The sequence below is a fragment of the Lepus europaeus genome, chromosome 7 (assembly GCF_033115175.1).
Source record: "Lepus europaeus isolate LE1 chromosome 7, mLepTim1.pri, whole genome shotgun sequence".
Classification (NCBI taxonomy): Eukaryota; Metazoa; Chordata; class Mammalia; order Lagomorpha; family Leporidae; genus Lepus; species Lepus europaeus.
The window spans coordinates 124459119-124484902 of record NC_084833.1 but is presented as its reverse complement, the minus strand read 5'-3'; the positions used below and the strand labels follow the sequence as shown (position 1 = coordinate 124484902).

Below are 25784 nucleotides of genomic sequence, written 5' to 3'. Positions count from 1 at the left end.
AGATAGAAGCTAGTATTGAGACGTTAACTATTGATGTTCCCTGAATCCTTGGGGACTCGGAATCCTATGACTCCAGGTCTTACCCTTGTACTACTCCCTTAATGTAGTGAGTTAGTCTGTAACAAAGCATTGGTTTGTAACCATCAAAGAAAATACCAAGGAGCTGCAAGCTGAGGAAGAGATGCTGGGGTCTGATAAAGTCTACATCAAAGACTTTGAGGATAGGGGCAGCACTTCAACATCAGTGACTTGGCATGAATTTTCACCATAAATCAGAGAAGTAAGAAATACAACTTGTTAACATTTTGAATAAAAATTCCCAATTTTAATATAAATACATGCAGAGGGTCTTGGGGCATTTGAGAATTTCTTAAAGTAGCCCAAATAGTAGACCCAGAACACAAAAGCTGCCTTTGTTGATCATTCCCGTTTATTTTCTGTAATTCTGGTGCTTTGACTTCTGACCTCTTGCTGACTCTAGGAAGACTGCCATATCAATACTGGCCAGATCCTTGAGGTAGTAAAGGACTCACCATCAAGTGCACATTTCATATACAAATCAAACAACCTGAGGCCCACACAGACCACCCCCTGTCAGGCTCTCACACTCAGGGCCAATGTTTCCTATGCATTATCACTCCAGGGCCAAGTACCAGGCAAGTAAGGTAAGTATCCACACCTCAAAGTCCACAGGAATTATTCCCACTAGTCATTCCTAAATTTACTAACACAGTTTGCTCAGTCATTCCCAAGGACACCACAGCAACGGGCATTGCCCACATTTTGCCCCAGCTACAAGTATCCTGGTGTTTCCTATCTGGACTTATGCACACATCCACCCCTGGGAATGTAATATGCTGTCTTTTTGTTACAGGGTGTAATGACCAGGGGCACAATAAACCTTACTAGTCAGAGACTTTAAGGGACAAAGACATCATTATGGTTAATAAAACACCGGAATCTCTGAACATAATGCATTTCCTCTTTCAGATGCCTGCCAAATGATGTTTTGTAGCTAATTGAGCATGCAGAATGTGCTGTTCTGTTCTGTCAATGTTAAGATCAAACCACCAGTTCTCCTTCAGTATGTCTCAAGAAACTGTAATAATGTTAGAGATTTAATATAAAAAATTGCTGTTATTGGAACCACAGTGAGTTTCAGTGTTTATTTCCTTCTTCTCCTATTTCTACTCCTTTTTCTAATTCTTGATGTGTTATTAGTTATGTCCTCCCAAGCACAGCATCTTTTTTGAGCTCCTTAAACTTCCTGAAAGGTTATAACTCAGGAGGATGGTAGTTTTTTAGACATTCATCTACTAAATCCTCATTCTACTGATAGAATAAACTTTATATTTTCTTTATCATCAAACTTGTTCTTTGTTGTTCTATTTTGGCACCATTGACAAGGACTGGACTTTTGGTAACAAAAGTGAGCCATTTTCAGTGAGCCATTTAGGAAGGGGCTGTCACACTTGCTGTCACACACCCTACTGCTGACTTTTCATAGCAGCACACTGGACCCACTCAAGCTGTTAGAGTGTGAGGAGTTAGGAAGAGGAAAAGACAGGCAGAGAGATAGGAAACAAGAAAGTACTCTAGCCGGCGCCGCGGCTCACTAGGCTAATCCTCTGCCTGCGGCGCCGGCAGCCCGTGTTCTAGTCCCGGTCGGGGCACCAGTTCTGTCCCAGTTGCTCCTCTTCGAGTCCAGCTCTCTGCTGGGGCCCGGGAAGGCAGTGGAGGATGGCCCAGGTCTTTGGGCTCTGCACCCGCATGGCTTCTGGCTTCGGATCGGCGCAGTGCTGGCCGTAGCAGCCATTTGGGGGGTGATCCAACGGAAGGAAGACTTTTCTCTCTGTCTCTCTCTCTCACTGTCTAACTCTGCCTGTCAAAAAGAAAGAAAGAAAGTACTCTAAATCACTACAAGCAGCAGGCGCTGGCATCAGCTGCAGAAAGATAGTTCTTAACTGCGAGACATGATAATTTCCTGATTTTTCCTCAGTGATTAATAGGAGCAATCTCAGGAGAAAATGAGTGTTGCGACTTACAAGATTTATAATCTTCCTTTGATAGGACAGTGGGGGTGCCCAGATCAGTGCCTAACTAAATATTCAAAGGAAACAGAGTTTGGGACAGGACTGAAGTACACTGAGTGATCTCTAGGAGCACCATGGCTTCTGGTGCATGTGTACCGGCAGACCACGTATTAGAATCTAGCATTCTCATGGTGTGTGCTGCAGGTTGTGTAGTGACGCTTATGTACCTGATGAGGAGTAGTGTGCTGTGTCTTCAGCCATAATGGATTTGCAAGTAAGGGGTGGAATTTGGGTGGTGCAGTCCTCAACTCCTCCTGTTACTTCCCTGCCTACATCAGATACAGCCAGATTCTGATTCCTGACTCCTAGAAAAGCTGAAGACTAGGATGGATGAGACTTTCCTCTGCCTAGCCCTTGTTCCCTCAGTCTGGTTTAATATACCTGTTACCTAGGGCAATGGGCACACAGCATAGTTAAGTTTTCACACCAATCTTAATATTGTTTCTCTTTCAGAACAGGATGCCTTGCAATCAACAAGTATTCATCAGGCTAATGGCCGGGACCAGCCTGATGCATTATAATTATTTGAATCACCTTTAGAAGTTCTCAAATTTTATTATCACCTAATTTCCATGTCAAGTGACACTCCCACCAGTACCATGACAGTTGGCATTCACTGATGAGACCACAAAAAGATAAGAAGGCATAGGCTACCTGATTGCCCAAGAAGCTGCCCCAAGCCCAGAAAAACTATGAACACTCCTTCCACATATTAACAAATTTCTTCTCATTCTCGCTGTCTTCTGTTTATGACTCCTTGGCCCTCAGCTGGAGAAGTTGGTTTATGAGCTAGGATACTGCTTCTCCATTCTTTGGTCACTTATCAATGAAATGCTGTTCATGATCAGCTTTGGTTTCATTGTTGGCTTCACAACACTAAACAAAGTACCCAATTTTGAGGTATATCTAGACACAGTGAAGCCTCTCAAAGGGTATAACATTTCCAAAAGACAGGAGGAAAAAGAAATTATTGAAAGATATTTAAATCCCCTATCCTTTTCTTCCAAGCACCCCTCCAACCTGTGTCCATATGTGATGCCAGCACCACAGATGAAGGATTAACCAAACAAGCCATTTTACCAGCCCCTTGACTTGATTTTCTGTTTACAGTTAATTGATACAGGTACAATATTGAAAGTATGGAAATCAGACTCTCTGAAAAGAATTTAAAAGATTCCAGGTTGTTGTTGAGTCAATATGGCTACATTTTATACCACACAAAAAAAGTCTCCAGATATAAGATATATAATATAAATTCCAGCAAATAGCTCTCATTGCGAGAAATTTGGATTGACTAAATGGAAAGAAAAGAGATTTCCTTTAAGAAAATATGAGCATAGGCCAGCGCCGCAGCTCACTAGGCTAATCCTCCACCTGCGGCGCCGGCACACTGGGTTCTAGTCCCGGTTGGGGCGCTGGATTCTGTCCCGGTTGCTCCTCTTCCAGTTGAGCTCTCTGCTGGGGCCCGGGCAGTGGAGGATGGCCCAGGTCCTTAGGCCCTGCACCCACATGGGAGACCAGGAGGAGCACCTGGCTCCTGGCTTCGGATCGGCGCAGAGCGCCAGCTGCAATGTGCTGGCCGTAGTGGCCACTTGATGTGGGGGGCTCCGATTGAAAAGTAGGCCAGCGCCGCAGCTCACTAGGCTAATCCTCTGCCTTGCGGCGCCGGCAGCCCGTGTTCTAGTCCCGGTCGGAGCACCGATCCTGTCCCGGTTGCCCCTCTTCCAGTCCAGCTCTCTGCTGTGGCCAGGGAGTGCAGTGGAGGATGGCCCAAGTCCTTGGGCCCTGCACCACATGGGAGACCAGGAGAAGCACCTGGCTCCTGCCATCGGATCAGTGCGGTGCGCCAGCTGCAGCACACTACCACGGCGGCCATTGGAGGGTGAACCAACGGCAAAAAGGAAGACCTTTCTCTCTGTCTCTCTCTCACTGTCCACTTTGCCTGTCAAAAAAGAAAAAAAAAGAAAAGGAAACAAAGTTGCTAAGCCTTCACTCGACAAGGCCTCTAAGCCTTAGCTCGAGTTTGCCGCACTTCCGCATCCCAGTGACTCAGCGTTTCCAACAATCTAAGATGGCCCCCGGGGGAGGTACCTAGCCTGACAGGAGACTTCCGTATTCGTGAACAGTATGCGTCCTCGGCTGTGATAGGCCCTTGAGGTCGTGCCCGGCTCGTGTCCTGCCTTACTTTTCAGCTGGTTGGCTCGGTTCCCTTGTGCCCTGGACAGCCCCCGTTCTGTGTCTATAAAAGCTCTTCCCCTTCCCAATAAAGCTGAGAACCCGGCTGTGCCCTGTGCGTTGACTGATCTCCTGGCTCTGGTGTGGTTCCTTTGCCGCCGACACTCATCATCCCGCTCGGCCCTGAGCTCCCCAGGCTGGCCCTGAGGAGCTCCATCGGACCTGCTGCCCGGTGAACCAACGGAAAAAGGAAGATCTTTCTCTCAGTCTCTCTCTCTCTCTCACTGTCTAACTCTGCCTGTCAAAAAAAAAAAAATGAGAGTAGAACAGGAAATAAACTGAAAAAGTCTGTAGGAGACAGAGGGATAGTTTCATCAAATGATCGTGTTGATATCTGAGATGCTTCTCCTACAGGTAAATTTAAGCCCCAATTGTCATTTTACCATTGGCTATTATGTAAATATGTAATTTACTTTAAGACAATGAGGAGGCTGGTGCCCTGGCTCACTAGGCTAGTCCTCTGCCTATGGCGCCAGCACCCTGGGTTCTCGTCCCGGTCAGGGTGCCAGATTCTGTCCCGATTGCTCCTCTTCCACTCCAGCTCTCTGCTGTGGCCCAGGAAGGCAGTGGAGGAGGTCCTAGTGCTTGGGCTCTGCACCCACATGGGAGACCAGGAGGAAGCATCTGGCTCCTGGCTTCAGATTGGCACAGCGCGCCAGCCGTAGTGGCCATTTGAGGGGTGAACCAATGGAAGGAAGACCTTTCTCTCTCTGTGTCTCTCTCTCACTGTCTAAAAAAAAAAAAAAAAGACAAGGAGGAAGCAGTAGCACATATGACCCGATGTTGTAGGTATGGAAGACAGGTTCCTTGAATCTCAGACAATAAATTGAATGAGGCTCACAGAGGCAGCAAGTAAAGGCAGAAAGATTTATTGCAGCAAGCAAAGTACACTCCACAGGTGAGCAAAAGTGCGTCTCTGGAAGGAACTCAACACAGCGTCTAAAAAGACTCAGCTCAGAATCTCCGCAGAGAGCACTAATGATGTTTCAAACTGAGAAACAATATGCAGATTTTCGTGATGGGAAAGAAGAGTCGTTACCAGGGAGACTTTCGCTAGATGTCATGGTCGTAGAACAGACATCCTCGAGAGGGAGATCTTGCTGGGAACTCTGGACAGGGCTCATGGCTGGAGTGGCTATCATGCCACTCCCATAGGTGCTCCTGGGGAGACTCCTGACAGGGTTCCACATCTGGCTATTGGTAAAGCATTTTTGTATTCTCCGTGTAATATCCTTGTCAATGTGTGTTTTCCAAGATTAGATCCAGTTGTCTCCTCCCTAAGTTTAGCCATTTGTGTTTGAATTTTCTGGTCTGGGCTGGTCAACATTTAATGCAAACAGGAAGGTTGTCTTCGAGCTAGCTGCTTTATAAACTGGCATTTTTTGAAAAATATTTATTTATTTATGTGAAATACAAAGTTTCAGACAGAAAAGGAGGCATTCAGAGAGATCTTCTATCCACTAGTTTATCCCCTATGTGGCTGCAACGGCCAGGGCTGGGCCACAAGCCTATACCTGGATCCAGGTCTTCCATGAAGTGGCAGTGGTCCAAGCCCTCAGGCCTTCTGCTGCTTTCCCACGACCACTAGTGGGGAGCTGGATTGAAGTGGAGCAGCCAGGACTTGATCCAGAACTCAAATAGGATGCTGGTGCTGTAGGTGGAGTCTGAATCCACTGGGCCACTATGCTGGATCCTGAACTGTCATTTTTAAGCCAGTAAAACAACCAATTTAAGTTTCTGCAACTAAACAACAGGTTTTTTCTGATATTTTCTACATGCTTCTTACTGTTTTCCCCAGACTGGTTATCTCTTGCCTCATTATTCTTCTGAGAGACATAAAGCCAAAAATATTTCTAGCTTCTGATGGTGCTAAATTGAGAATGGTTTGTCATTGATAAAAGTGTGATTAATATCACAAATATCTGCCAACTCTCAGGATAAGCCTTGACTGTACCCTGATAGCCAAGGAGTCAAATGACACAGGGGGTTCCATGCTGGCCTTAGCTGTGTATGTGTCTGAAACAAAGAACCAATTTTCATTTCCTACTCTGGTGCCTTTTACATCAGGTAACTTTGAAGATAATGCAAAGAAATCCCTAGGGACACTGTTCATTATCCATTTCACTTTCCCTCTCTGTTCTTATACAACACACACACACACACACACACACCAGGCTTTTGCCAGTCACACTATTGAAATTCAATACTCTCCTTTGTGTGAGGAGAGTAGTATCCTAACTCTCCAATGGTCTAGAGACCCTTACCATTTACCCTGTTGTGGATCAAGAAGCAGAAAAAAAATTTATCTTATCTTATTCATAGCTAACATGAAAGCACATTTTATTAGAGAATAAGTACATGAAAAGCAATAAATGTTAACTAGGAAACCCAGTCATTGAGAATTGAAGCCTTTTAAGTCTAAAAATAGGCAGCACATGGGCACATTATAAAATACATTTAAAATCTCATTGATTTCTAGAACACTTTAATATTGTTACTTTTATACACAGTGCTAACTGGATATTCCTGACATCAGTCTTCTTCCTAAAGAACTACTGCTGATAGACAAATTCTAACTATGCAAGAAATGTGTTGAAACACAGTCTCACAGCTGAGGCTTGTCTTTAAATCGTATTGATGAACCACTCTCCATCTTCTCAAACAGTATAATCTGGGTAGAAAAGAAAGATTGACGGTAAGAAAGGCTAAGTCTATTACATGATGAGAAATACACTGAGATTCCCATTTTGGCAATGACGGTCAATCTGAAAATGTATGGACCACAAGAAACAGGTTCAGCTGACTCACCTCATTATCTCCTGGATGAAGCCAAACACCAGGAAGATAAAGTGTTTTCTGAGGCCCAATATTCCAATATCTCCCAAGGTTATGTCCATTGATGAACACAAATCCCTTATCCCAGTCCTAAAAATAATGGGGATGAGACATAGGAACAGGTTCATACAGGCAGGTAAAAACATAAGGCATTTGGGGCAAGTGAAGCAAGATTTAGATGTTTGCAACAATGAAAATTGGAATTGAGTTTAGAAAAGGTTATGTTCTAGAACCCCCATCCTGCCATCCAGGAAAAAAGAGGAAAAACATAAATGAAGCCAACACTTTATGGGTAATGGTAGTATTATTTCTGACCTATAAGTATCAGAGATGAACACTACTACTGACAAAATCTATACAATCTTTATTGACCTGTAATTTTTTTTAAAAAAGCTTCTGTACCACAAAAGAAACACTTGGCAAAGTTAAGAGGCAACTGACAGAATTCAAGTGAATATTTGTAAATCACATAACTGATAAAAGGTTAATAACAAGATTCTATAAAGCACTCAAGAAATTCAAAAACAACAGAACAATGCATTTAAGAAACAGGCAAAGGGCTTGAACAAGCATTTTTTTTTCTTTTTTTATTTAATAAATGTGAATTTACAAAGTGCAACTTTTGCATTGTTGTGGCTTCCCCCCCCAACTTCCCTCCCTCCGTGGCCCTCCCCTCTCCCACTCTCTCTCCCATCGCGCCCTTCATCAAGTTTCATTTTCAATTACCTTCATATACAGAAGATCAACTTAGTATATACTATGCAAGGATTTCAACAGGCTGCCCTCACACAACCGCACAAGGTATAGGGTATTGTTCGACTAGTAGTGTTGTTTTTAAGTTTCTTTTTTTTTCTTTTTTTGACAGTCAGAGTGGATAGTGAGAGAGAGAGACAAAGGTCTTCCTTTTTGCCGTTGGTTCACCCTCCAATGGCCGCTGTGGCCAGCACACTGCGGCCAGCGCACTGCGCTGATCCGAAGGCAGGAGCCAGGTGTTTCTCCTGGTCTCCCATGCGGGTGCAGGGCCCAAGCACTTGGGCCATCCTCCACTGCACTCCCGGGCCACAGCAGAGAGCTGGACTGGAAGAGGGGCAACTGGGACAGAATCCGGCGCCCCGACTGGGACTAGAACCTGGTGTGCCAGCGCCACAAGGCGGAGGATTAGCCTACTGAGCCGCGGCACCAGCTGTTTTTACGTTTCATAGTAAAACACATTAAGGACAGAGATCCTACGTGGGGAGCATGTACCCAGTGGCTCCCGTTGTTGATTTAACAATTGGCACTCTTATTAATGGCATCAGCAATCACCCAAGGCTCTTGCCATGAGCTCTCTAGGCTATGGAAGCCCCTTGAGTTCACCAACTCTGAACTTGTTTAGTCAAGGCCATATCACAGTGGAGGTTCCTTCCTCCCTTTGGAGAAAGGCGCCTCCCTCCTTGATGGCCTGTTCCTTCCACTGGGGTCTGAACAAGCATTTTTCAAGAGATGAAATTCAAATGGCCAACAGACACTTGAAAAAATACTCAGGAACATTTGCCATAAAGGAAATGTAAATCAAAACCACAGTGAAGTTTCCCCTCACCCCAGTTACGATGGCTCTTGTACAGAAATCCATAAACTGAAAATTCTGGCAAGGATGTGGGGGAAAAGGTACCCTAATCCACTGTGGTACAAATGTAAACTGGTTCAGCCACTGTGGAAGACAGTGTGGAGATACCTCAGAAATCTGAATATAGCTTTATCATATGATCCAACCATACTATTCCTGGAAATTTACCAAACCAAAAAAAATCAGCATACAAAAGTTCAATCTGTACACCATGTCCATTGCAGCTCAATTCACAATAGCTAAGATATGGAATCAACCCAGATGCCCATCAATTGTTGATTTTATATATATTGTTGACTATAAACACACACACACACACACACACATATATATACACACAGACATCATTATGGAATACTACTCAGCTTTAAAAACTGACATCCAATAAATAAATAAAAATGAAATCATTTCTTTTGCAACAAAATGAACATACCTGGAAACCATTATACTTAGTGAAATAAGCCAGTCACAAAAAGGCAGATGTCATATGTTTTCCTGGACGTGAGGTAACTAGTAGAGTGCATGAAATATAATGTATTGGAATGAAGTAGACATCTTGAGAGTCAATGATTGCTTATAGCCCTTATCTCTTCCATTGACGAACAGTGATTTTTTTTCTTTCTACTATTTGTTGAACACTTTACTTAGTGTAGGGTTAGCTATTTGATCATTAAGTAAACTGAAAACAAACAACCCACTGAAGAGATGGGTCAAGGACCTCAATAGATATTTTTCAAAAGAGGAAATCCAAATGGCCAACAGACACATGAAAAAAATGTTCAAGATCACTAGCAATCAGAGAAATGCAAATCAAAACCACAATGAAAAAAAAAACACAATGAGGTTTCACCTCACCCTGGTGACAATGGCTCACATTCAGAAATCTACCAACAATAGATGCTGGAGAGGATGTGGGAAAAAGGGACACTAACCCACTGTTGGTGGGAATGCAAACTGGTTAAGCCACTATGGAAGTCTGTCTGGAGATTCCTCAGAAACCTGAATATAACCCTACCATACAACCCAGCCATCCCAATCCTTGGAATTTACCCAAAGGAAATTAAATTGGCAAACAAAAAAGCCATCTGTACATTAATGTTTATTGCAGTACAATTCACAATAGCTAAGACCTGGAACCAATCCAAATGCCCATCAACAGTAGACTGTATAAAGAAATTATGGGACATGTACTCTACAGAATACTATACAGCAGTCAAAAACAATGAAATCCAGTCATTTGTAACAAGATGGAGGAATCTGGAAAACATTATGCTGAGTAAATTAAGCCAGTCCCAAAGGGACAAATATCATATGTTCTCCCTGATAGGCAACAACTGAGCACCAAAGTGGAAATCTGTTGAAGTGAATTGGACACTATGAGAAACAGTGACTTGATTAGCTCTTGTCCTGACTGTTGATGTACAATGAAATATTTTATCCATTATAGTATTTTTTTTGTTCTAGTACTATTGTTAGAACTCTGTAATTAACACACAATTATTCTTAGGTGTTTAAATTTTAACTGAAAAGTGATCCCTGTTAAATATAAGAGTGTGAATAAGGGAGGGAGGAGATGTACAATTTGGGACATGCTCAATCGGACTTGTCCCAAATGGTGGAGTTAGAAACGTGCCAGGGGATTCCAATACAATCCCATCAAGGTGGCATGTACCAAAGCCATCTCACTAGTCCAAGTGATCAACTTCATTTCACAATTGATCACACTGATAGGTCTAAGAGTCAAAGAGATCACAGAAACAAGACTAGTGTCTGCTAATACTAACTGATAGAATCAAAAAGGGAGAGAAGGATCCAACATGGGAAGTGGGAGACACAGCAGACTCATAGAATGGCAGATGTCCTAAATAGCACTCTGGCCTCAGAAGCAGCCCTTAAGGCATTCAGATCTGGCTGAAGAGCCCATGAGAGTATTGTAGGCATGGAAAGCCAAGACACCATGGAAAAGAAAAAAAAAAAAAGAAGACCTAAATGAAAGATCTTTGCAAGTGAGATCTCAGTGGAAAGAACGGGGCCATCAAGGTAGGAGGTACCTTTCTCTGAAGGGAGGAGAGAACTTCCACTTTGACTATGACCCTATCGGAATTAGATCGAAGTCAGTGAACCCTAAAGGCTTCCATAGCCTCGGCAACTCATGACTAGAGCCTAAGGAGATTACTGATGCCATAAACAAGAGTGTCAAATTGTTAAGTCACCAACAGGAGTCACTGTGTACTTACATCTCATGTGGGATCTGTCCTTAATGTGTTGTCCAATGTGAAGTAATAATATAACTAGTACTGAAACAGTATTTTTACACTTTGTGTTTCTGTGTGGGTGCAAACTGATGAAATCTTTACTTAGTATATACTGAATTGATCTTCTGTATATAAAGATAATTGAAAATGAAAAAAAAAACTTGGTTTTAAATTGGAAATTAAATAAAAAGTTAATCAATTTTTAAAAAATAGCATGTAGGATCTCTGTCCTTAATGTGCTGTACATTGTGATTTAATGCTATAACTAGTACTCCAACAGTATTTTTCACTTGGTGTTGCTATGTGAGGGCAAACTGTTGAAATCCTTACTTAATATATACTAAACTGATCTTCTGTATATAAAGAGAATTGAAAGTGAATCTTGATGTGAATGGAAGGGGAGAGGGAGCGGGAAAGGGGAGGGTTGTGGGTGGGAGGGAAGTTTTTGGGGGGGAAGGCATTGTAATCCATAAGCTGTACTTTGGAAATTTATATTCATTAAATAAAACTTTAAAAAAAATAAATCTTGGCCGGTGCCATGGCTCAACAGGCTAATCCTCCGCCTTGCGGCGCTGGCACAGCGGGTTCTAGTCCCGGCTGGGGCTCTGGATTCTATCCCGGTTGCCCCTCTTCCAGGCCAGCTCTCTGCTGTGGCCCAGGAAGGCAATGGAGGATGGCCCAAGTGCTTGGGCCCTGCACCCGCATGGGAGACCAGGAGAAGCACCTGGCTCCTGGCTTCGGATCAGTGTGATGCGCCAGCCACAGCGCACTGGCCGCAGTGGCCATTGGAGGGTGAACCAACGGAAAAAGGAAGACCTTTCTCTCTCTCTCTCTCTCACTATCCACTCTGCCTGTCAAAAAAAAAATAAATAAATAAATAAATTTTTGTAAAAATTAAGAGTGGGAATGTAAGAGAGAGGAAGAGGAAGGGTTGGAGCATGGATGGGAGGGAGGTTGGGGGGGAAGTAACACTATGTTACTAAATCTGTATATTTGAAATACATAAAACTTGTATAACAAATAGAAATTTTTAAAAAGCTTTATAAAAAATAAATTGGAAAGGTACCAAATATCTGAGTTATTTGTGCATCTCAAGGGCCTAGAAAAACAACAATTAAACAAACCCAAAATTAATAGAAAGAAATAATTAAAATTACATAATAAATAAATAAAATAAAAGCCAAAAGAACAATATAAAGAATCACTGAAATGAAGAGGTGGTTTTTGGAAAAATAATGATAGGTCATTGGCCCAACTAACACAAGGAAATGTAACAACATATAACAGAAAAAAAGGATCATGAGAAATTGCTACAAAGAGCTATATGCCAAAATTGGAAAACCTAGAAGAAATTAGTAGATTCCTGGACACATACAATCAACCAAAATTGAGTCATGAAGACACAAACAAACTTAATCAGACCAATAACCAAAAAGGTAATGAAATAAATAATTAAGACCATTTCAATAAAGAAAAGTCCAGGACTGAATGGCTTTATTGCTGAATTCTGCCAGACTTTTAATGAAGCACTACTTCCAATTCTTCTCAAGTTATTCAAAACATTGAAAGGGAAGGAATCATCCCAAATTGTTTGTATGAAGCCAACATAACCTTAATTCCAGAATCATAAAAAGATGCAACTAAGAAAGAAATCTACAGACCAATATGCCTGATGCATATAGATGCAAAAATCCTCACAAAATACTAGCCAACAACACACCTTAAAGATCATTCACATGGGCCGGCGCCGTGGCTTAACAGGTTAATCCTCTGCCTTGCGGTGCCGGCACACCGGGTTCTAGTCCCAGTCGGGGCGCTGAATTCTATCCCGGTTGCCCCTCTTCCAGGCCAGCTCTCTGCTATGGCCCGGGAAGGCAGTGGATGATGGCCCAAGTGCTTGGGCCCTGCACCTGCATGGAGACCAGGAGAAGCACCTGGCTCCTGGCTTCGGATCAACATGATGCGCCGGCCACAGCGGCCATTGGAGGGTGAACCAATGGCAAAAAGGAAAACCTTTCTCTCTGTCTCTCTCTCTCACTATCCACTCTGCCTGTTAAAAAAAAAAAAGATCATTCACATAGACCAAGTGGGATTTATTTTTGGTATGAAGGGTTGGTTCAACATACACAAATACATAAATGTGATGTGTCACATTAACAAACTGAAGAATAGACACAAAATAATTATTTCAATAAATGCAAAGAAATCATTTGATAAAATACAACACTGTCTCATGATAAAAACTTAAGTAAATTAGGTATAGAAGAAACATTCTTCTACACAATCAAACTGATGTATGATATTATGAATGGGGAAAAGTTGGAAGCATTTACACTGAGATGAGGAACCAGACAAGGACGCCCACTTTTACCATTGCTATTCAATATAATTCTGGAAGAAAAGCTCAATACTTATAATAAAATATAACCAAGGAGATGAAAGATCTCTATGATGGAAATTAAAAACATTAAAGAAAAAAATAGAAGAAGACAAATATGGAAGCAATTTCCACATTCTTGGATTGGAAGAATTAATATCATCAAAATATCCATACTAAAGAAAGGAATGTATAGGTTCAAAGTGATCCCAATCAAATACCAGAAAAAGTGCTAAAATTCATATGGAAACACAAGATACCTCAAATAGCTAAACAATCTTAAATAACAAAAACAAAGCTGGAGGCATTGCAATACCAGATTTCAAGACAATCTACAGGGATGCTATAATCAAAATAACCTGGTGCTGGCACAAAAATAGGCATGAAGAAGTGGAATAGAATAGAAACTCCAAAAATCAATCCACACTTCTACAGCCAACGAATCTTTGAAAGAGAAGCTAAAATCAATCCCTGGAGAAAGAACCGTCTCTTCAACAACTGGAGCTGAGAAAACTGGGTCTCTGCATGCAGAAGCATACCTTCTACCCCACAAAAATCAACTCAAAATGGACCTGATACCGCCAAACTACCAGAGGAAAACATTGGATGTGGGGAAAATGGTAATCAAATCCACTGTTGATGGGAATGTAAACTAGTACAGCTATTGTGGAAGATAGAATGGAGATAGCTTAGAAAGCTAAAAACAGTTATACCACATGACCCAGCAATCCCACTCTTGGGAATTTACCCAAAGGAAATGAAATCAACATATGAAAGTTATCTGTACCCCAATGTTTATTGCAGCTGAAATTATAATAACTAACAAATGGAATCAAACCAGATCTCCATCAATTGATGAGTGGATAAAGAAATCGTGAGAGATATAATATAATCTTCTCAATAGACAGATCATCCAGACAGAAAATCAATAAAGATACATTGGACTTGAAGCATACTATAGCCATAAAGAAGAATGAAATCCTGTCTTTTGCAACAAAATGAATAAAACTTTAAACCATTATACTTGATGAAATAAACCAGTTCCAAAAAGACAAACACAATGTTTCCTTCATCTGTAGTAACTAATAAAGTACCAAAAATGTAATGTATAGGAGTGAAGTTCACATACTTAGATTCAATGATTATTTACAGCCTTTGTCCCTACTGTTGAGAATTGCTTTTTTTTTTTAATCTTTCTTACCATTTCTTAAAATCTTTACTTATTTTATTTTACTTAGGGCTAATCCTATGAGTATATAGTTAACTGGAAGTAGATTATTGTAAAAATTAAGCGAGGGAAAAGAGAGGAAGTAGGAGAAAGTGTAGGAATGTGGGAGGGAGGGAGGTTGGGTGGGAAGTATTATTATGTTCCTAAATCTGTATATGGAAATTGCATGAAATTTGTTTATCCTAAATAAAAAAATAAGAAAAGAAAGTTTCCCATGTCTTCAAATAAACATAGATATCCAGATATTAGGAGCTCAAAGGACCCCAAGCAGACTCAACCAAAAAAAAGATCTTCTTTTAAATTATATTCATATTGTCAAAGGTTAAGGACAAGGAGAGAATTCTAAAGATAGCAAGAGAAAAGCATCAAATTACACATAAAGGAAATCAATTAGATAGCATCATATTCCTCAATGGAAATCCTATATGGAAGAAGAAAGTGTAATTATAATTTTAAGACCTTAAAAGGAAAAAGAAAACTTCCAAACATGATGCTATATCCTGCAAACATCCTTTAAAAGAATGGGAGAAATAAGATATCTTCCAGATAAGCAACAACTGAGAGAATTCACCACCAGTAGACAAGCCTCAAAAGAAATTCTGTATGGCATCACCTTAGAAGAAAATATCATGAAGAAACATGACACCACCAAAATTGCTACAGAGCAGATATAATCAGTACGCAGGCAGCAAAATGATAGGTCTTAGTTCCTGTCTATCAATAGCAACCTTGAAGGTAAATGCATTAAAGTTTCCAGCCAAAAAGACTTAGGCTGGTTGACTGGATAAAAAAAAAATCAAGATCCCACTATATGCCACCTACAAGAAGCTCACTTCACAAACAAAGATAAACACAGATTGAAAGTGAAGGGCTAGAAAAAGAAATGGAAATCAAATGTGAGCAGGCATAGCTATCTTGGTATCAGATAAAACAGACTTTAAATCAAAACCTGTAAAATGATATAAAGTTATAGTTCAATTCAGCAAGAAGACCTAGCAATCATTAATATATATGCACCCCAAAAAAGAACACCCAAATAAATACAGCAAATACTAGTAGACCTAAAAGAAAAAATAGTTTCTGGCTGGCACTGTGGCACAATAGGTTAATCCTCTGCCTGCAGTGCTAGCATCCCATTTGGGTGCCAGTTCTAGTCCCAGCTGCTTCTCTTCCAATCCAGCTCTCTGTTATGGCCTGGGAAGCAGTGGAAGATGGCCCAAGTGCTTGGGACCCTGCACCATATGGGAGACCTGGAGGAAGCTCCTGGCTCCTAGCTTCAGATTGGCACAGCTCCAGCCTTCGCAGCCATTTGAGGAGTGAACCAGTGGAAGGAAGACCTCTCTGTCTCTCTCTCTATATATAACTCTACCTCTCAAATAAATAAATAAAATCTTTAAGAAGAAGAAGAAATAGTCTCTAATACAGTAACAGTGGCTGAATTCAACACTTTAATCTTCTCAGTATACAGATCATTCAGACAGAAAATCAATAGATACATTGGACTTGAAGCATACTATGGACCATACTATGGATCTAACAGACATTTACAGAACATTTCATCCAACAGGTGCAGAATACACATTCTTCTCATCAGCACATGGAATATTTCCAAAGATAAACTACATAGTAGTCCACAAATCCAGCTTCAGCGAATTCAAAAAGATTAAAATTGTACCATGTATATTCTCAAATCATAAAAACTAAAACTTGAAATCAACAATGTGAACAATAGAATATTCATAAATACTTGGAAACTGAACAACGTGCTACTGAATGATCAATGTATTAATAATTAAAATGGGAAATTAAAAAAAATTGACATAAATGAAAATAAAAAACAGAATATCAAAACCTATGGGATAAAGAAAAACAGTATTGACAGAAGTTTACAGCATCAAAGAAAATTCCAAATTAAGATGTATCTCAAAGAGGTAAGAAAACAATAACAAACCAAAAACAAAATCCAGGGGATTCCAATACAATCCCATCAAGGTGGCATGTACCAAAGCCATCTCACTAGTCCAAGTGATCAATTTCAGTTCACAACCGATGGCTCTGATAGGTCTAAGAATCAAAGGGATCACACAAACAAGACTAGTGTCTGCTAATACTAACTGATAGAATCAAAAAGGGAGAGAAGGATCCAACATGGGAAGTGGGATACACAGCAGACTCATAGAATGGCAAAGGTCCTAAACAACACTCTGGCCTCAGAATCAGCCCTTAAGGCATTCGGATCTGGCTGAAGAGCCCATGAGAGTATTGTAGGCATGGAAAGCCAAGATACCATGGAAAAGAAAAAAGAAGAAGAAGACCTAAATGAATGATCTCTGTGAGTGAGATCCCAGTGGAAAGAATGGGCCATCAAAGAAGGAGGTACCTTTCTCTGAAGGGAGGAGAGAACTTCCACTTTGACTATGACCCTATCAGAATAAGATCAAAGTCAGTGAACTCTAAAGGCTTCCATAGCCCTGGCAACTCATGACTAGAGCCTAGGGAGATTACTGACGCCATGAACAGGAGTGTCAAATTGTTAAGTCAGCAACAGGAGTCACTGTGTACTTACATCCCATGTGGGATCTGTCCTTAACGTGTTGTCTAATGTGCAGTGATGCTATAACTAGTACTGAAACAGTGTATTTACACTTTGTGTTTCTGCGTGGGTACAAACTGATGTGATCTTTACTAATTATATACTGAATGGATCTTCTGTATATAAAGATAATTGGAAATGAAAAAAAAAAACCCCTGGTGTTAAATTGGAAATGGCATAGAAAATTAATTATTTTTTTAAAAAAATATTATGTAGGATCTCTGTCCTTAATGTGCTGTACACTGTTATTTAATGCTATAACTAGTACTCCAACAGTATTTTTTTTTCACTTTGTGTTGCTATATGGGGGCAAACTGTTGAAATCGTTACTTAATATATACTAAACTGATCTTCTGTATATAAAGAGAATTGAAAATGAATCATGATGTGATTGGAAGGGGAGAGGGAGTGGGAAAGGGGAGGGTTGCGGGTGGGAGGGAAGTTTTGGGAGGGGGAAGCCATTGTAACCCATAAGCTGTACTTTGGAAATTTATATTCATTAAATAAAAGTTTAATTTAAAAAAAATCATCAGGAGGAGAGAAATAAATAAAATTTAAATTTAAAAGAAAACTGAGAATCAGCAAAATAAAAAGGTGATTTTTGCAAGATAAACAAAATAGGTAAACCTTTACCCAAACTAACAAAGAAAAATCAAAAGAATTCAATAATAATAATCCAAATAAATATAATTAGATATGAGAAAGGAGACATTACAACCAGCACCACTGAAATACAAAGAATCATAAGAAACTACTATGAAGACCCATATGCTAAAAAACTGGAAAATCTTGGAGAGTGGATAAATCCTGGCTACACATAACCTACCAAAACTGAATCAAGAAGATGTAGACAATCCAAACAGACCCCTAACAAGCAATGAGACTGAAACAATAAACAAAAATCTTCCACCAAGGAAATGTCCAGGACCTGATGACTTTACTACTGAATTTATAAAATCACATCATGCATCTTTTGTGCACACAATGGAATGAAGCTGGAAATTAACAACTCAAGATTCTCTAGAAAATATGCAAATGAGACTGAGCAACATGCTCCTGAATGAATGACTAGTCATAGAGGAAATCAAGAAATTCCGAACCATGTGAAGATGTGAACTCAGCATCAAAACCTAAGGGACAGAGCAAAATAAATGTTAAGAGGGAAGTTTATAGCAATTAGTTCCTATATCAAGAAATTTGAAAAATATCAAACCACTAAGCTATCAATGAATCTCAAGGACCCAGAAAAACAAGAATAAACCAGGGGCCAGCGCTGTGGCACAGTGGGTTAAAGCCACGGCCTGCAGCGCCAGCATCCCAGTTTGAATTCCAGCAGCTCCACTTCCAATCCAGCTCTCTGCCTAGGAAAGCAGTAGAAGATGGTCCAAGTCCTTGGGTCCCTGCACCTGTGTGGGAGACCCAGAAGAAGCTCCTTGCTCCTGGCTTCGGATCAGCCAGCTCTGGCCATTGCAGTCATTTGGGGAGTGAACTATCTGATGGAAGACCTCTCTCTATCTCTCTCTTTCTTTCTCTCTCTGTCTGTCTCTCTCTCTGTAACTCTGACTTTCAAATAAATAAATCTTTTAAAAAAGAATAAACCAAACTCAAAATTAGTAGTAAAAAAGAGATAATTAAAATTAGAGAAGAAACCAACAAAATTGAAACCAAAAAATACAAATCACAAATGAAGAGCTGGTTTTTTGAAAAAAATAAACAAAATTGATACACCATTGGCCCAACTCACAAAAAACAGGGAGAAGACACAAATTAATAAAATCATCAATTAAAAAGAATATGTAACAAAGAATATAACAGAAATAAAAAGAAACATTAGGAATTACTATAAACAGCTATGTCCCAACAAATTGCAAAATCTAGCAGAAATGGATATATTTCTGGACACATACAACCTATCAAAATTGATTCATGAAGACACAGAAAACCTAAACAGAGGAGTGAGCTAGGCAACAGGAGCACTGTAAGGATAGGTGGCAGGCTAACTCATACCAGCTTTACACACTAATCTGCCATCAAGGAGACCCAATAAGGCCAGTCCACCCCAAATGGCATTGATTTTGGATGTGGAAAGCCAGGGCTTTGAATGCACACAGAAGTCATCTTATGAAGAGCCCTGTCAGCTCTGCCCACCAAGAGCTGGGTCACTGGAAATGGAACTGCCCTGAAGTCAAAGGACTCCAGATCAAAGATGCAGCTCTTGTTGGCTCTAAACGCTAAAGCCCTTCACCCTGCCCAGCTTCCAAAGTAAACACCGCCATTAAGGGGTGGTCTAAAGTCAACAACATTGCAGGCAGAACTGTAACTTCCTGTTAGAGATGTCACCTACCTTTTATTCAGGCCAGCTCTCCTCCCAGGTCAGCTAGGCAATGGAAATCAACAGGGTGCCTTCCCTAAGGAGGTTCACACCTCCCTTATGATGTCTCATCCAATACCCCATTTGAAGATAGATATGTCTGGGCCTCAGACCTGGCCAGGCCTTAATGCCCATCTGATTATGATCAAGCCCCTAGTGTCCATTTCTATTTGCCTCTCAATAGGAAAACTTCAATGTGCTTTGGACAGAAGTTTTCATAGGTCCTCTAATAATGATTCTGTCATTTTTTAGATGCTGTGTATTTAATCTGCTTGTTAGATTCATTTTCTCCAGACTTGAAACAGTGAAATTCTAGATAGCCATGCACGTGAAACCTCGGATGGAAGCAGTTTCTGCAAGCTGGCACTATGTCCCCATTCTACAGGCCACCTTCTGCTATAGCCCTGACTTGACTGCCCCTACTCCAGCCCTACTCAGCTTGAAGAAGTCAGAGCAGCCATTGCCCCATACCCCCTAACAGAAGTTAGGGTCCATTCCTCTGGGGGAGGGAGTGTGAGGAGTCAGACAGGTTAGGGTTAATAGGCAGTCAGGTTGGTTCTGGAGGAAATTGAGGGGGCAAAAGGCTTATGTCCCACAAAAGTTATCTTCAGCCAGCTCAGTAGTGTCTGCCCCAGTCCTTGGGAGCTTACAATCTTATTATGAGAATACCAGGGGAGTGGTGATTCCACCCTTCTGAGCTCCCAGTTTACTGTAAAACAAGTTACATATTTTACCTTTCTGATGGCTCTTTTGTTTTATCACAAGCAAGCCAGACAGGGCAAATAAGATTACAAATCAGCTATTTTGATGGTTTGTTCCTGCCTTTTACTGATTGAGAGTTTTCCCCAAAAATTGCACTTAAAAGCCCTAAAACCTCTTTGGGTTTTGCCTCTGTTAGTATAATGGTTATGTTCTTATCTGGGATGCCATCTTGGGCTCTGGCCCTGCCACCATTTTGTACTATAAGCTTCAATCCTGAGCCCAGGCTAGCTTACTGGAAGTCAGGTGACCAAATGGCTCTACCACAAGCGTCAGCTCCACCACCACCCTAATGGGATTCGTGGCTGCCACTTCCTTACCTCTGCAAAGCTGTGTAAGACCTGTTCTAGTGCAGGCTGCTGTTCTCTCCTGCACCGGGAGGCACCTGTCGGGTTTCCCCCACATGATGATAAGCATTTTCCCTTACTCCGGTGTTCGGTGTGGTTTGTGGTAATTTTTCAGCCTCTCTTGGAGCCTTCCTCCAGGCCACTCTGGCTAGAGGTTTCTCATTTAAATAAATCTTGCTATTCCCTCAAAAAAATAAACCTAAACAGACCAATAACTAAGGTGGAGATTGAATCACGAATAAAGATGTTGACAAAAAAAGAAAAGCCTGGGACTAGATAGCTTCACTGCTGAAATCTGCCAAGCATTTAAAGAAGAACTAATTCCAATTCTGATTACGCTAATCAGGGAATCTACGCACCAGCGCTGGAACAGGAGGTGAGCCAAAACCTCAGTAGCCCAAGGAACCGGTGGGAAAGCAGAAGGAGGAGCCTAGAGGGAATGAGGCTTGAAGCCCCATGGGGGAAAGTACACCAGGCTAACTAGAGGAGAGAGAGGAAAAAAAGGACCAGTACGGACACGAGTATCTCTTTCTCTGCTCACCTCTCAAAGGTGAGCAAGACAAAGAGCAGGTGCCATTTTGGACATACGTAAAGCAGCGCCTGCCATCAGCCAAGCAGAAAAACCTGACTCTGGGGGGGCGGGTGGTGAAATAACAGATTAGGACCTAGTGAATGTGTGGTGCTAATGAACTGAGACTGTGAAAAAAGAGACGGTGGGTGAGAGAACTCACGGAGTTCACGTGAGTACTCTCCAGAGATGCTAAATTGGTAACCTTGGCAACCTGGTGGGAGACTGCAGGAGAATTTGAACCCACACTGAGGGCAGCACAGATTCTTTGTGTGGTCCTTGGGAAAGAGCAGATGAATGTTATACCCACAGGAGCCAGAGATAGGAAGCTAACTACCTTCAATTCCACTCAGCTGTGCAGAATTACTTCCCTTCTGAATAAAAAAAAAAGAGAGAGAGAGAAAGAGAGAGATTTACCACGCCTAACCTGAGTGTGTCACTTTTGACACACCCTTAACCCTGAAGAACCAAACAGAGCTCTCTGGCCACATCCATCTCAAGCCTCTAAGGCTCCATCAAAAGCAGACAGTCCACTTAATATAGTCATAGTATAACAAAAAAAAAAACAAACACCACAGCGAGGGAAGAAGAATCCAAAGAATATCTCCACAATGCCAAGCAACAAATGCAGAAATTGAGGAAACAAGAACAAGGAAGACATTATGATGCACCCAAATGAACAAATCACCCCAAACCAAGATTATGAAGATGATGAGATGGAAGAAATGCAAGATATGGATTTCAAAAAATTTATGATAAGCACATTTAGAAGTTTTCAAAACCAAATTCTTGAACTACAAAAATCCTTACTGGACAGGATAGAAAATATCTCTCATGAAAATGAAATCTTAAGGAGGAATCAAAATGAAATGCAGAAATTAGTAGAACATGAAACTGTGATAGTGAATAGAAATCATAATGAAATGAAGAATTCAATCTTTATGTGAATGGAAGGGGAGATGGAGCGGGAGAGGGGAGGGTTGTGGGTGGGAGGGAAGTTATGGGAGGAGGAAACCATAGTAATCCATAAGCTGTACATTGGAAATTTATATTCGTTAAATAAAAGTTAAAAAAAAGAAATGAAGAATTCAATAGGTCAAATGACAAACACATTAAAGAGCCTTAAAAACAGAATGAGTGAAGCAGAAGAGAGAATATCGGACTTAGAAGACAGAGAACAGGAAAGTATACAGTCAAACCAAATAAAAAAAGAGGAAATTAGAAATCTAAAAAATATTGTTGGGAATCTACAGGATATTATTTAAAAAAACCAACACTCGGGTTCTAGGAGTCCCTGAAGGCATGGAGAGGGAGAAAGGATTAGAATGCCTTTTTAGTGAGATACTGGCAGAGAAATTCCCGGATTTGGAGAAGGACAGAGACATCCTAGTACAGGAAGCTCATAGAACCCCTAGTAAACAACACCAAAAGAGATCCTCACCACAACACGTTGTAATTAAACTCACCACAGTGAAACATAAAGAAAAGATCCTAAAGTGTGCAAGAGAGAAACGTCTGATTACTCTCAGAGGATCTCCAATTAGACTCACAGCAGACTTCTCACCAGAAACCCTACAGCTAGAAGAGAATGGTGAGACATAGCCCAGGTACTAAGAGAGAAAAACCGCCAGCCCAGAATATTATATCCTGCAAAGCTCTCATTTGGGAATGAAGGTGAAATAAAGACCTTTCACAGCAAACAGAAATTGAAAGATTTTGTCGCCACTCATCCAGCCCTGCAAAAGATGCTTAAAGATGTGTTGTTACACACAGAAACACAGAAACATGGTCACCAATATGTAAGAGGGTAAAGAAAGGAAACCTCACAGCAAAAGATCACAGGAAGTTCAGAGCATATATTAGAAAATATCTTTGGCAAATGGCAGGGCAAAGTTACTCCTTCTCAATAGTCACATTGAACGTTAATGGCCTGAACTGTCCAGTTAAAAGACACCAATTGGCTGAATGGGTTAAGGAACAAAACCCATCTATTTGCTGCTTACAAGAAACACATCTTTCCAACAAAGATGCATGCAGACTGAAAGTGAAAGGCTGGAAAAAGATATACCATGCCAACAGAAATGAAAAAAGAGCAGATGTAGCCATCTTAATATCGGACAAAATAAAGTTTAACACAAAACTGTTAAGAGAGACAAAGAGGGACACTATATAATGATTAAGGGATCCATTCAACAGGAAGATATAACGATTATCAATGTATATGCACCTAACAGGGCACCAGTTTATTTAAAAGATTTGTTAAGGGACTTAAAGGGAGACTTAGACACCAATACAATAGTACTGGGGGACTTCAATACTCCACTCTCAGAGATAGACAGATCAACAGGACAGAAGATCAACAAGGAGACAGCAGATTTAAATGACACTATAGCCAAATGGATCTAACAGATATCTACAGAACATTTCATCCTACATCTAAGGACTTTATATTCTTCTCAGCAGTACATGGAACCTTCTCTAGGATTGACCACATACTAGGCCATAAAGTAAGTCTCAGCAAATTCAAAAGAATTAGAATCATACCATGCAGTTTCTCAGACCATAGAGGAATGAAGTTGGAAATTAGCAACTCAGGAATCCCTAGAGCATATGCAAACAAATGGAGATTGAACAACATGCTCTTGAATGAACAATGGGTCATAGAAGAAATCAAAAGAGAAATCAAAAATTTCCTGGAAGTAAATGAGGATAACAGCACAACATATCAAAACTTATGGGATTCAGCAAAAGCAGTGTTAAGAAGAAAGTTTATAGCAATAGGTGCCTACATCAACAAATTGGAAAGGCACCAAATAGATGAGATTTCAATTCATCTCAAGGATCTAGAAAAACTGCAGCAAACCAGACCCAAATCTAGTAGGAAAAGAGAAATAATTAAAATCAGAGAAGAAATCAACAGGATTGAACCCAAAAAAAATTACAAAAAATCAGCCAAATGAGGAGTTGTTTTTTTGAAAAAATAAACAAAATTGACACCCCATTGGCCCAACTAACTAAAAAAGAAAAGACCCAAATCAACAAAATCAGAGATGAAAAAGGAAACGTAACAACAGACGCCACAGAAATAAAAAGAATCATCAGAAATTACTACAACGACTTGTATGCCAGCAGAGAAATCTATCAGAAATGGATAGATTCCTGGACACATGCAATCTACCTAAATTGAACCAGGAAGACATAGAAAACCTAAACAGACCCATAACTGAAACAGAAATTGAAACAGTAATAAAGGTCCTCCCAACAAAGAAAAACCCAGGACCAGATGGATTCACTGCTGAATTATATCAGACATTTAAAGCAGAACTAACTCCAATTCTTCTCAAACTATTCAGAACAATCGAAAAAGAGGAAATCCTCCCAAATTTTCCATGAAGCCAGCATCATCTTAATTCTTAAGCCAGAAAAAGATGCAGCATTGAAAGAAAATTACAGATCAATTTCCCTGATGAACATAGATGCAAAAATCCTCAATAAAATTCTGGACAATAGAATGCAACAACACATCAGAAAGATCATCCACCCAGACCAAGTGGGATTTATCCCTGGTATGCAGGGATGGTTCAATGTTCGCAAAACAATCAATGTGATACACCACACTAACAGACTGCAGAAGAAAAACCATATGATTCTCTCAATAGATACAGAGAAAGCATTTGATAAAATACAACACACTTTCATGATGAAAACTCTAAGCAACTGGGTATAGAAGGAACATTCCTCAATACAATGAAAGCAATTTATGAAAAACCCACGGCCAAAATCCTATTGAATGGGGAAAAGTTGGAAGCATTTCCACTGAGATCTGGTACCAGACAGGGATGCCCACTCTCACCACTGCTATTCAATATAGTTCTGGCAGTTTTAGCCAGAGCCATTATACAAGAAAAAGAAATTAAAGGGATACAAATTGGGAAGGAAGAACTCAAACTATCCCTCTGCAGATGATATGATTCTTTATTTAGGGGATCCAAAGAACTCTACTAAGAGACTACTGGAACTCATCGAAGAGTTTGGCAAAGTAGCAGGATATAAAATCAATGCACAAAAATCAACAGCCTTTGTATACACAGACAATGCCATGGCTGAGGAAGAACTTCTAAGATCAATCCCATTCACAATAGCTACAAAAACAATCAAATATCTTGGAATAAACTTAACCAAGGAAATTAAAGATCTCTATGATGATAATTCCAAAATCTTATAAAAATAGAAGAGGATACCAAAAAATGGAGAAATCTTCCATGCTCATGGATTGGAAGAATCAATATCATCAAAATGTCTATTCTCCCAAAAGCAATTTATACATTCAATGTGATACCAATCAAGATACCAAAGACATTCTTCTCAGATCTGGAAAAAATGATGCTGAAATTCATAGGGAGACACAGGAGACCTCGAATAGCCAAAGCAATCTTGTACAACAAAAACAAAGCTGGAGGCATCACAATACCAGATTTCAGGACATACTACAGGGCAGTAGTTATCAAAACAGCATG

The 25784-nt window shown here is 40.5% G+C and overlaps 2 protein-coding genes across 2 annotated transcripts in view; both read right to left on the bottom strand.

Annotated features, from left to right (window-relative positions):
• Window positions 1-5470, bottom strand: part of LOC133763991 (beta-galactosidase-1-like protein 3) — a 91336-nt gene extending 85866 nt beyond the window's left edge. The window contains exon 1 of the mRNA XM_062197656.1: window positions 5368-5470. Coding sequence (XP_062053640.1) covers window positions 5368-5470 — 103 coding nt within the window. The remainder of the gene's footprint in view (window positions 1-5367) is intronic.
• Window positions 5471-6933: 1463 nt separating this feature from the next.
• The window catches only part of LOC133763990 (beta-galactosidase-1-like protein 3), a 73875-nt gene continuing 55024 nt past the window's right edge, over window positions 6934-25784 (bottom strand). Inside the window, exons 19-20 of the mRNA XM_062197655.1 lie at window positions 7137-7253; window positions 6934-6999 (exon numbers count right to left, since the gene is read on the bottom strand). Coding sequence (XP_062053639.1) covers window positions 6934-6999; window positions 7137-7253 — 183 coding nt within the window. The remainder of the gene's footprint in view (window positions 7000-7136; window positions 7254-25784) is intronic.